Below are 12,129 nucleotides of genomic sequence, written 5' to 3'. Positions count from 1 at the left end.
AACAAAATTCCTTTGACAGATTCAACCAGCAGGGAAGCAGAGAGGGGATCAGCAATGCCTTTTTCTCTCTTTAGCACCCCCATGTGTCCAGACTAACTAATAAGGCAGAGATGGTTTCTCTCATTATGTGTGTTGGTCATAGACACATAAAAGAAAACGAGGACATTTCCCTAAAAATTAAAAATCCTGTAGGACATATCTGAAGATGTCCAAAAAGAGGACATGTCCTCTTAAGAGGACATACGGTAACCCTATGCACATGGGCAGTCTTTGGGTACATAAGTACATAAGTAATGCCATACTGGGAAAAGACCAAGGATCCATCGAGCCCAGCATCCTGTCCACGACAGCGGCCAATCCAGGCCAAGGGCACCTGGCAAGCTTCCCAAACGTACAAACGTTCTATACATGTTATTCCTGGAATTTTGGATTTTTCCAAGTCCGTTTAGTAGCGGTTTATGGACTTGTCCTTTAGGAAACCGTCCAACCCCTTTTTAAACTCTGCTAAGCTAACCGCCTTCACCACTTTCTCCGGCAACGAATTCCAGAGTTTAATTACACGTTGGGTGAAGAAAAATTTTCTCCGATTTGTTTTAAATTTACTACACTGTAGTTTCATCGCATGCCCCCTAGTCCTAGTATTTTTGGAAAGCGTGAACAGACGCTTCACATCCACCTGTTCCACTCCACTCATTATTTTATATACCTCTATCATGTCTCCCCTCAGCCGTCTCTTCTCCAAGCTGTATAGCCCTAGCCTCCTTAGTCTTTCTTCATAGGGAAGTCGTCCCATCCCCGCTATCATTTTAGTCGCCCTTCGCTGCACCTTTTCCAATTCTACTATATCTTTCTTGAGATGCGGCGACCAGAATTGAACACAATACTCAAGGTGCGGTCGCACCATGGAGCGATACAACGGCATTATAACATCCTCACACCTGTTTTCCATACCTTTCCTAATAATACCCAACATTCTATTTGCTTTCTTAGCCGCAGCAGCACACTGAGCAGAAGGTTTCAGTGTGTTATCGACGACGACACCCAGATCCCTTTCTTGGTCTGTAACTCCTAACGTGGAACCTTGCATGACGTAGCTATAATTCGGGTTCTTTTTTCCCACATGCATCACCTTGCACTTGCTCACATTAAACATCATCTGCCATTTAGCCGCCCAGTCTCCCAGTCTCGTAAGGTCCTCTTGTAATTTTTCACAATCCTGTCGCAAGTTAACGACTTTGAATAACTTTGTGTCATCAGCAAATTTAATTACCTCGCTAGTTACTCCCATCTCTAAATCATTTATAAATATATTAAAAAGCAGCGGTCCTAGCACAGACCCCTGAGAAACCCCACTAACTACCCTTCTCCATTGTGAATACTGCCCATTTAACCCCACTCTCTGTTTCCTATCCTTCAACCAGTTTTTAATCCACAATAGGACCTTTCCTCCTATCCCATGACCCTCCAATTTCCTCTGTAGCCTTTCATGAGGTACCTTGTCAAACGCCTTTTGAAAATCCAGATACACAATATCAACCGACTCCCCTTTGTCCACATGTTTGTTCACTCCTTCAAAGAATTGAAGTAAATTGGTCAGGCAAGATTTCCCCACACAAAAGCCATGCTGACTTGGTCTCAGTAATCCATGTCCTCGGATGTGCTCTGTAATTTTGTTTTTAATAATAGCCTCTACCATTTTCCCAGGCACCGACGTCAGACTCACCGGTCTATAATTTCCCGGATCTCCCCTGGAGCCTTTTTTAAAAATGGGCGTTACATTGGCCACCCTCCAATCTTCCGGTACCACGCTCGATTTTAAGGATAAGTTGCATATCACTAGCAGTAGCTCCGCAAGCTCGTTTTTCAGTTCTATCAGTACTCTAGGATGAATACCATCCGGTCCAGGAGATTTGCTACTCTTCAGTTTGCCGAACTGCCCCATTACGTCCTCCAGGTTTACCGTGAAGTCAGTAAGTTTCTCCGACTCGTCCGCTTGAAATACCATTTCCGACACCGGTATCCCACCCAAATCTTCCTCGGTGAAGACCGAAGCAAAGAATTCATTCAGTCTCTCCGCTATGTCTTTGTCTTCCTTGATCGCCCCTTTTACCCCTCGGTCATCCAGCGGCCCAACCGATTCTTTTGCCGGCTTCCTGCTTTTAATATACCGAAAAAAAATTTTACTATGTTTTTTTGCCTCTAATGCTATCTTTTTTTCATACTCTCTCTTGGCCTTCTTAATCTGCGCCTTGCATTTGCTTTGACACTCCTTATGCTGTTTCTTGTTATTTTCAGACGGTTCCTTCTTCCATTTTCTGAAGGCGTTTCTTTTAGCCCTAATAGCTTCCTTCACCTCACTTTTCAACCAGGCCGGGTGTCTTTTGGACTTCCGTCTTTCTTTTCTAATTTGCGGAATATGTATGGCCTGGGCCTCCAGGATGGTATTTTTGAACAGCGTCCACGCCTGTTGTACAGTTTTTAGTCTCTCAGTTGCCCCCCTAAGTTTTTTTTTTTACCGTTCTTCTCATTTTATCATAGTCTCCTTTTTTAAAGTTAAACGCTAACGTATTTGACTTTCTGTGTACAGTTACTTCAAGGTCGATGTCAAAACTGATCATATTATGGTCACTGTTATCAAGCGGCCCCAGTACCATAACGTCCCTCACCAGATCATGTGCTCCACTAAGGACCAAGTCTAGAATTTTTCCTTCTCTCGTCGGCTCCTGCACCAGTTGCTCCATAAAGCTGTCCTTGATTTCATCAAGGAATTGTATCTCTGTAGCGTGTCCCGATGTTACATTTACCCAGTCTATATTTGGATAATTGAAGTCACCCATTATTATCACATTGCCCATTTTGTTCGCGTCTCTGATTTCTTTTATCATTTCTGCGTCTACCTGCTCATCCTGGCGACGCGGACGGTAGTACACTCCTATCACCATTTTTTTCCCTTTTATACATGGAATTTCAACCCACAGTGATTCAAAGGTGTGATTTGTGTCCTGCTGAATTTGTAATCTATCTGAGTCAAGGCTCTCGTTAATATACAATGCTACCCCTCCACCAGTCCGGTCCACCCTATCATTACGATATACTTTGTACCCCGGTATGACAGTGTCCCACTGGTTATCCTCCTTCCACCAGGTCTCAGTAATGCCTATTATATCCAATTTTTCATTTAGTGCAATATATTCCAACTCTCCCATCTTATTTCTTAGACTCCTAGCATTTGCATATAGACATTTCAGAGTATGTTTGTTGTTCTTATTTGCATGATGCTTAGTACCTGACACTATTGATTTGACATCTTTTGTCTGATCTTTAGTTGTATTTAAGGGCACCTGGCCTACCACGGTCTGTTGTGCAACCTCACTATCTAGAAACCCTATCTTCCCTGTTTGTGAGGTATCTTTGCAAGATACCTTTTCCCGAACCATGCGCTTTTGAGCGACTGTCGGCCTTCCCCCCATTTCTAGTTTAAAAGCTGCTCTATCTCCTTTTTAAATGCCGACGCCAGCAGCCTGGTCCCACCCTGGTTAAGGTGGAGCCCATCCTTTCGGAATAGGCTCCCCCTTCCCCAGATTGTTGCCCAGTTCCTAACAAATCTAAAACCCTCCTCCCTGCACCATTGTCTCATCCACGCATTGAGACTCTGGAGCTCTGCCTGTCTCTTGGGCCCTGCACGTGGAACAGGTAGCATTTCAGAAAATGCTACCCTAGAGGATCTGGATTTGAGCGAAGTGAAGAAGTACATGTGTACATTATAATATACTGTGAATTACTTGCATTCATGCTAACATATACAGTAGGTCTGGGTGCTTAGTGATCACACCTTAAATCAAGATGTATCTTTAGCAAGTTACACTAGTATTTCATGACAAAAATTAAGTGCTCACTTTTCTCTATAAAATAGACTTGAAATAGGCACCTTAAATAGCATTTTTACTAGGTACCCTGTACACAAAGGGAATTGAAGAAAAACTTGATAAATCACAAAAATCAAATTTCTGTCAAAAGCGGTTCTTGTATTTAGATTTTTTTTTTTCCTGTGAAAACCATCATTCACAGGTTATACTATTGTTCTTAACTTTGTTACGTGTCATCAAAGTAACGTTAAAATAACAAAATAATGTGAAGACTACTGTCTAAAGCATCTTGACGTATTTTTTGTCTAAACATTAATGTCCGATTAATAACGCAATAGTTGTGCTCATAAAAGCATCACAGTTTACATCCTAAATTCATTCACAGTCCTCTTCTATTTCATCTGCTAAACTGCCTTTAGCTACAGTCAGATGGTAGAAGTCTCAGTTTGTCCCTAGAGTGGACTTACCAGGTTTTTGCTCAAAACCCTTCAATTATGTATGAGAGAAACATGCTCTGTTGCTCCCCAAACAGTACCTGTTCTGCTGTAGGAAAGCGTGTGTGGGGGAAACTTACACGTCTACTGTACCATTATGTGACTTTGTTGTACCTGTTGGGCAGTGTGTGAAAGAAGCTGGGGCCATGCTGTATTTGTTCTGTGATGGGGAAGTGTCTGAGAGAATCATGCTCTGCTGAGGCCTGTGCTGTACCTACTCTTGGATTTACCTCAATGTGGCTTTTCCCCATAAGTGTGTTTCTTCTATCCTGTCTGTAAACAGGTCTTTCTCTGTCTCCTACACTTACTGTCCACAGTGAGGTTAATGGTCTTCTCCCCAGTGAACGTATCATCAGTAATGGAAATCTCCACTTCATAGGTGCCCTCGTCAGACATGTTAAGGTTAGTGATCAGGAGGGAACCGTTGTCATAGATTCTTATCCGATTCTTGTAATCCATACGCAGGTTTCCAATGATTTCTGTGCCTATGGACTGCACCACTGTGACAGGCTTATCCCTCTTCAGCTGCCATTTGATGACTGGCTTATCACTGCTGGAGCTGGTATACCTCACCGAGAGGAGGGCAGAACTTCCAGCAGTTCCATGGATCAACTGGACTGGACTGGTGATATTAACTGCCTTCGTCAGACCTGTAAACATATAGAAACATGTACGAATCAAGAAGCTGTCAATCATAAGGCCATTTCAAAGAAACGTTTTACAATGGACCAGGAGTGACTAGGATATTCCAGTTCAATCTCAATCAGCCTAAGAAAGGACCGGAAATAAAGAAATGATATGCTATGGATGTTGACAGTTCTGTGTGTGTTAACAAAATGTTTGGTGTCCTTTCTCATATAATATTGTATACTATACCACAAAAATCAAAGGATTTGTCTACAATAGTGTAAACCACCAAACCATGAGCAGCATTTTAGAAAGGATGCACAATCCTGAATTGAAATGTCCAGGTCAGGACATCTACAATTAGGCAAGTATTTCAGAAAAGGGTATGATGACATAGATCTCTTTGTAAAATACATACCTGCATGGATATCCATGCAGTGGCAACATCCAGTGGGAGATCTCATTTAGGAAAACTCTGCTACGCGACTCATTTTCTGCCAAAGTCGCTATGCCCACATTAGCCCTCTCCTTAAGTCACTTCACTGGCTTCCTATCCGTTTCCATATTCTATTCAAACTTCTCCTATTGACCTATAAGTACATTCACTCTGCCGCTCCCCAGTACCTCTCCACTCTTGTCTCCCCTACGTTCCCCCTCGAGTGCTCCGTTCCGTTGATAAATCTCTCTTGTCCGTCCCTTTCTCCTCTACTGCTAATTCAAGACTCTGTTCCATTTATCTCGCTGCACCTCACACCTGGAATGGACTTCCCGAGCCTGTACGTCTAGCCCCGTCTTTAGCCGTTTTCAAGTCCAAACTCAAAACCCACCTCTTTACCACTGCTTTTGACTCCTAACTCACTTACCCTGTCCTTTGTCTTCACCTCTTTATTCCCTTACCCTTAATTGTTCTGTCTGTTTACCTGTCTTATCTAGATTGTAAGCTCTTTGAGCAGGGACTGTCTTCTGTGTATGGTGTACAGCGCTGCGTATGCCTTGTAGCGCTACAGAAATGATAAGTAGATAGATAGATAGATAGAAAAGCAGAAGACAATAAAACATATGGGGGGGGGGGGTCAAATTTTTGAGCAATTTAAATGGCCATAAGAGGCTCCTGGCCATTCAAATCACACGTGCGGGGCTATCTGGGGATATTCAGTGGCACATGACCAGTGATGCCCCTGAATATCCCCTCTAGCCACCTAAGCTGACATGGACTCATATGTAGGCAGCCCTATCTTTATTAAGTTTAGTTTATGCGGTTAAGCGCTGAATATCACACCTAACTGCATAAGACATAGCTGGCCACATAAACCCAGATATTCAATGCCAGTGCCCAGATATAGCCTGGCATTGAATATCCGGGATTAATGACGACAGTGTCCAAAAACACCCTGACTGCTACTTGCTGAACATGTACCCTTATTTGATTTACATTAAATTGACTAAATGTAAATCGGTATGGGAACTGGAGGTGGAGCTGTGAGGGGAGCTTGGGTCCACCCATATAAAAAGGCATTCAGCTGCCCCTTGGGGACAATGCTAGATGGGGGGAGGAGGGAAGAAAGAGGGGAGGTGCTGAGCTAGGAAGGGCTGACTGATAAGTTGCAAGGGGGCTGTCAGAAATCCTAGTGTCAGCATTACCTTATGCTGTGCAAGGCCCTAACACCTGAAAATTAGCCTAACTGAGGCTTCAGGACCTAATCTGAGGACAGCCAAAAGCCTCTGGGAGAGAATGCAAACAGCACTGACATTCTTCCCCCCCCCCTCCCCCCCAGTCTTATCCCTAGGAATGTCAGTGTAAGTAGGGCATAATTTGGATTTTTTAACACTTGTCCTTCCGAGCAATAAAACAGACCAGAACCAATGCTCAGGAGAATGTACCAGGTCAAGATATAACTGGGTCAGAACCACCTCCTCCCCCCTTCACTGATGAGCCACAAGGGGAGGCTACAATGCAAGGTCCATGAGCACAGCCAGTAGCAGAACCCTAAGGGATAAGCAGGATGCGGAGGACGAGAGAGAAAAAAGAAACAAAGGCCTTATATAACATGGGCTGAAGAACTAGGAGAAAAAAAAGTCAAGGAAATCCAAGGGATACCACAGGAGGTGGATCCAGGAAGGTAAGATTGGACATAGGGAAAGCATTATAGTATCAAGGGGAGCATAAGTATGTGAGATAGTTGCAGACATTACCATAATTGTAGGTGGGGTACATAATTTGTAGAAGCAAGAAGTAATACAGCCAAGTAAACAGCAAGAAAGAATCAATATAACTATAGAGGAAATAAAAGCAACGAAAAACCATCTTAAGGTACTACCTAAATGAGAGAACCAAGAGATAGAAACATCCCACTAGGACATGTCTATCAACCCTTTGTAATTGTCAGCACCTGTCCTGTACTGCACTAACTATAATTTCAGACGTCTTCTCTCAAGAGGAAGGGTAAGGGATACTTCCTTATCTTCAAAGGAGGGTACAGCTGAAGGTATCTGTCTGCACACTCGCTCAGGAAAGGGAATAGCATCAACCTTATTATAAAACACAAATGGAAGAAGCTGGGCCAATTTGGTGGTAAGGCTTGGTAGGCCCAGGAACCACAAACCCAATAATGACCTACCAGAGTCTCCAACCCCTGCAAGGATTTCACCACAGATGTGCATTTATTCTATACCTTACAGAACAGAGTATAAGGGCCAAAAAAAGGCCAAGGGAAAGGTTTGGAATGAGACAGGTTGGAGGTATCCAATCCAAACAATGTTGGATAATAAGTAGATGCTGGTAGATACTTCCAACTGAGCCGTGCAGGGATTTAAGTAACTGAAGAAAAAAACAGAGTGGTTAAGAAAGGGTTGGGACTACCATGTCACATTAGTAAGAAGATGCTTCAGACAGGCAGAATTATCAGCCTCACCCAAAGCAGGTCCAGAACCATTGCTAGTAAAGCAGAAAGGAATGGGGTATCTGGGTCAAACAAGACAGAGAAAGAAGCAAAGTTCAGTGGAGAGCATTTCAAGTGTTGTGTCAGAAGAGGTCTTAGTCACTGTAAAGCACTGGTATAAGTGTGGGAGACCTTTAAGGTTATTACAGGAAGAATGTTGGTGGTAAAATGAGCTGAAGTACTTAAGAGAGCCTTTTCAGTCATAGCTCCCACCCTATGGTGCTCACTTTCAAAGCATATAGACTTACAAAGTTACGTGGAGGGGCATTTTCGATATGATGTCTAAGTCCGACATTAGACGTTTTGCAAAAAAAAATCCAAAATACGAATAGGAAAGAAGGTCATTTTCAAAAAAGAAAATGTCTATCTTTTGTTTTCAAAAATGCTGTTCTGAACAACATTTTGTGATTTGGACGTTTTGTTTTTTGGTCCATTTTCGAAAAAAAAAAAAAAAATGTCCAAGTGCAAAACGCACAAAATCAAGCCATTGGGATGTAGGAGGAACCAGCATTTTTAGTAGACTGGTCCCCCTGACATCCCAGGACAGCAATAGGGCACCCTAGGGGATACTGCCGTGCACTTCATAAACTGCTCTGAGGTACACATCTGACCATTGCTCCCTTACCTTGTGTGCTGACCCCCCAAAACCCACTACCCCCAACTGCACACCACTACCATAGCCCTTACGGGTGAAGGGGGCACCTATATGTGGGTACAGTGGGTCTCTGGTGAGTTTTGGAGGGCTCACAGTTTCCTCCACAAGTGTAACAGGTAGGGGGAGGTAGGAACCTGGGTCCACCTGTCTGCAGTGCACTGCACCCAACACTAGACTACTCCAGGGACCTACATGCTGTTCTATTGGACCTGAGTATAACATCTGAAGCTGGCATAGAGGTTGGTAAGTAATGTTTTTCATCACATTTTGGGGGTGGGGGGGTGGGAGCGGGTTAGTGACCACTGGGGGAATAAGGGGAGGTCATTCCTAATTCCCTCCAGTGGTCATCTGGTTATTTAGGGCACCTTTTTGTGCCTTATTTGTAATAAAAACAGGTGTAGCTCAAAACATCTAAGTTTTAGTCCTGGACATTTTTGTTTTCTTCCATTATGGCTGAAAAACGTCTAAGTCTTAGGAACGCCCAAGTTCCGCCCTGAACATGCCCCTGGCACTCCCCCTTGAGATATGGACACACTTCTGGCGGACTTCAGAGAAAAACATCTAAAAATAGTTTTCAAAAATACTGATTTAGACGTTTTTGTGAGAAAAACATCCAAATTCAGACTTATGCCACTTTTTGGACTTTTTTCTTTTTTGAAAATGAGCCCGATAGTAACCTATCTATCTTTGTAAGTCTTTGTGCTTTGAAAATGAGCCCCCATGTCTCATTCCGGGAAAAAAGTTGAAAGCTGGCTCTTTCCAGTATGTTGGTAGTTAGGGTGAGACATTTTCTGTAAGATGGTCTGAGATGGGAAGTAAGGGTGGGAAGATGTCTGCACTTATATTTTATCAATATATTTTTTTTATTTGATTTTTTTTTTTAGTATTTCATGTGATTGTTGTTATTGTTATTTTTTTTTTTTTGATCAAAGAAACCTTAGCAGGATCCATTCAAACATATTACAGCTATTTAAAAAGCAAAAAAAAAAAAAACACTCTACAAAAATAGCTAAGCAGTTTTGACACAGAATCATTACCAGGATATTTCTCTCCCTTACAGTAAAGAAGTGCTTCAGAACAACTGTGCAATCAGTTGAATTATTGATTGAGTTGAGTGGATGTAATTCTGAGAGAAGCTGCTTATTGGCTTCCTGGTGTATACCAGTTCCAGCTCTGTTCACCGCCGTTGCCTTGACTTTCTTTCATCTCAAGCTACTCTTGATCCACTTCAATCTGGCTTTTGCCCCCTTCATTTAATGGAAACAACGCTTGCTAAAGTCTCCAATGATCTGTTCCTAGCCAGATCCAAAGGTCTCTATTCTATCCTCATCCTTCTCGATCTATCTGCTGCTTTTGACACTGTTGATCACAGCCTGCTCCTTGATACGCTGTCCTCACTTGGATTTCAGGGCTCTGTTCTTTCCTGGTTTTCTTCTTATCTCTCCCAGCGTAACTTTAGTGTATACTCTAGTGGATCCTCTTCTACTTCTATCCCACTGTCAGTTGGTGTACCTCAGGGATCTGTCCTGAGACCTCTTCTCTTCTCCATCTATACCTCTTCCCTTGGTACCAGGGGCGTAGCCAGACACCTAAGTTTGGGTGGGCCTGGACCCAAGGTGGGTGGGCAGAACTCCGCCTTGTCCTACAAGTGAATTGGTTTCTCCCTCTCTCGCCTGCATGCCATATGGTCTTTCAAACATCCCCTCTCTCCCGTATACCTTTTAAATAACAGATTTTCACCGGCAGCAAACAGTTGTTGGGAGTTTTTGGCTGGTGGGGCTTGGGGTCCCTGCCAGCCACATTATAGGTGTGCTGCCACTTGGTGGGCCTGAACCTAAAGTGGGTGGGCCTGGGCCCACCCCAGCCCACCCTTGGCTACGCCACTGCTTGGTACTCTGATCTCATCCCATGGTTTTCAGTATCATCTTTACGCTGATGACTCCCAGATCTACCTCTCCACACCAGAAATCTCAGCCAAAACCCAGGCCAAAGTATGAGCCTGCCTGTCTGACATTGCTGCCTGAATGTCTCAGCGCCATCTGAAACTAAACATGGCCAAGACTGAGCTTCTTATCTTTCCCCCTAAACCAACCTCTCCTCCTCCCCCATTCTCTATTTCTGTGGATAACACTCTCATCCTTCCTGTCTCATCAGCTCGTAACCTTAGGGTCATCTTTGACTCCTCCCTCTCCTTCTCCGTACATATTCAACAGACTGCTAAAACCTGTCATTTCTTTCTCTATAATATCAGCAAAATTTGCCCTTTCCTTTCTGAGCACACTATCAGAACCCTCATCCACGCTCTTATCATCTCTCGCTTAGACTATTGCAACTTGCTTCTCACAGGTCTCCCACTTAGCCATCTCTCTCCTCTTCAATCTGTTCAAAATTCTGCTGCACGACTAATATTCCACCAGGGTCATTATGCTCATATTAGCCCTCTCTTCAAGTCACTTCACTGGCTTCCTATCCATTTCCACATACAGTTCAAACTCCTCTTATTGACCTATAAGTGCATTCACTCTGCAGCTCCTCAGTACCTCTCCACTCTCATCTCTCCATACATTCCTCCCCGGGAACTCCGTTCACTGGGTAAATCTGTCTTACCTGCACCCTTCTCCTCCACCGCTAACTCCAGACTCCGTTCCTTTTATCTTGCTGCACCATATGCCTGGAATAGACTTCCTGAGCTGGTACGTCAAGCTCCATCTCTGGCCATCTTCAAATCTAAGCTAAAAGCCCACCTTTTTGATGCTGCTTGTCTGTCCTAATTAGATTGTAAGCTCTGTTGAGCAGGGACTGTCTCTTCAAGTGTACAGCGCTGCGTATGTCTAGTAGCACTATAGAAATGATTAGTAGTAGTAATTACTGTTTATGTGTGGGGTTATCAACTATGGACTACGTTCTATAAGGGGGAACTGAAAAAAAAATAAGCACTAAGTGCTATTCTATAAACAGTGCTTGGAGTTGGGCACCATATATAAAATAGCGCACAGCACCAGGAACTGCACCTAACTTTTGGGCGTGAGGATTTACAGCAACTGAAACCGGATGTAAATCTCCATGCCTAAATTAAGCATGGATTAGGCATATTCTGTAACACTTGTGCAAATTTTTGGAATGCCCATGGTCCTCCCGTGGCCATTGAATTAAACCCATGTAAATGTTTAGGTCTTTTTACCACCTCTCCAAATCTCCATATATCAGTTACCCTCGATTTGTAGAGATAAAAGACCAAGGCTACGTGCATTTGAGAAAGTATTTTTATTTGCTTACCAAGTACATATACAATTAATAGTTTCTCATGAGAGATCAGTACAGTTACCTAAAGAGATATTCACTGCATCTCTGAAATACCGTTCTAATTCTGCTGCTTATATCGTTTGTTTCAGACAATGATTTACAAGACTTTTTCTGCAAACTATCCTTCTCACAAATTATTATCTAGTTCCCAGCATCTGGTTTTCTTAAGCTGCTTGGACAGCATTCTTCTGTTGTTTGTACTAGTTTCTTTTCCCAAGGCCTGCCTTGCCCATAAGGGTATCATA

General features: G+C 43.2%; 1 protein-coding gene across 1 annotated transcript in view; it reads right to left on the bottom strand.

The window, feature by feature from the left end:
- Positions 1-12,129, bottom strand: part of HEPACAM (hepatic and glial cell adhesion molecule) — a 114,725-nt gene that overhangs the window by 39,451 nt on the left and 63,145 nt on the right. Inside the window, exon 2 of the mRNA XM_030221708.1 lies at positions 4,669-5,010. Coding sequence (XP_030077568.1) covers positions 4,669-5,010 — 342 coding nt within the window. The remainder of the gene's footprint in view (positions 1-4,668; positions 5,011-12,129) is intronic.

The sequence above is a fragment of the Microcaecilia unicolor genome, chromosome 12 (assembly GCF_901765095.1).
Source record: "Microcaecilia unicolor chromosome 12, aMicUni1.1, whole genome shotgun sequence".
Lineage (NCBI taxonomy): Eukaryota > Metazoa > Chordata > Amphibia > Gymnophiona > Siphonopidae > Microcaecilia > Microcaecilia unicolor.
Note: the sequence above shows the minus strand (reverse complement) of the source record. Positions and strands in the feature narration are given on the sequence as shown.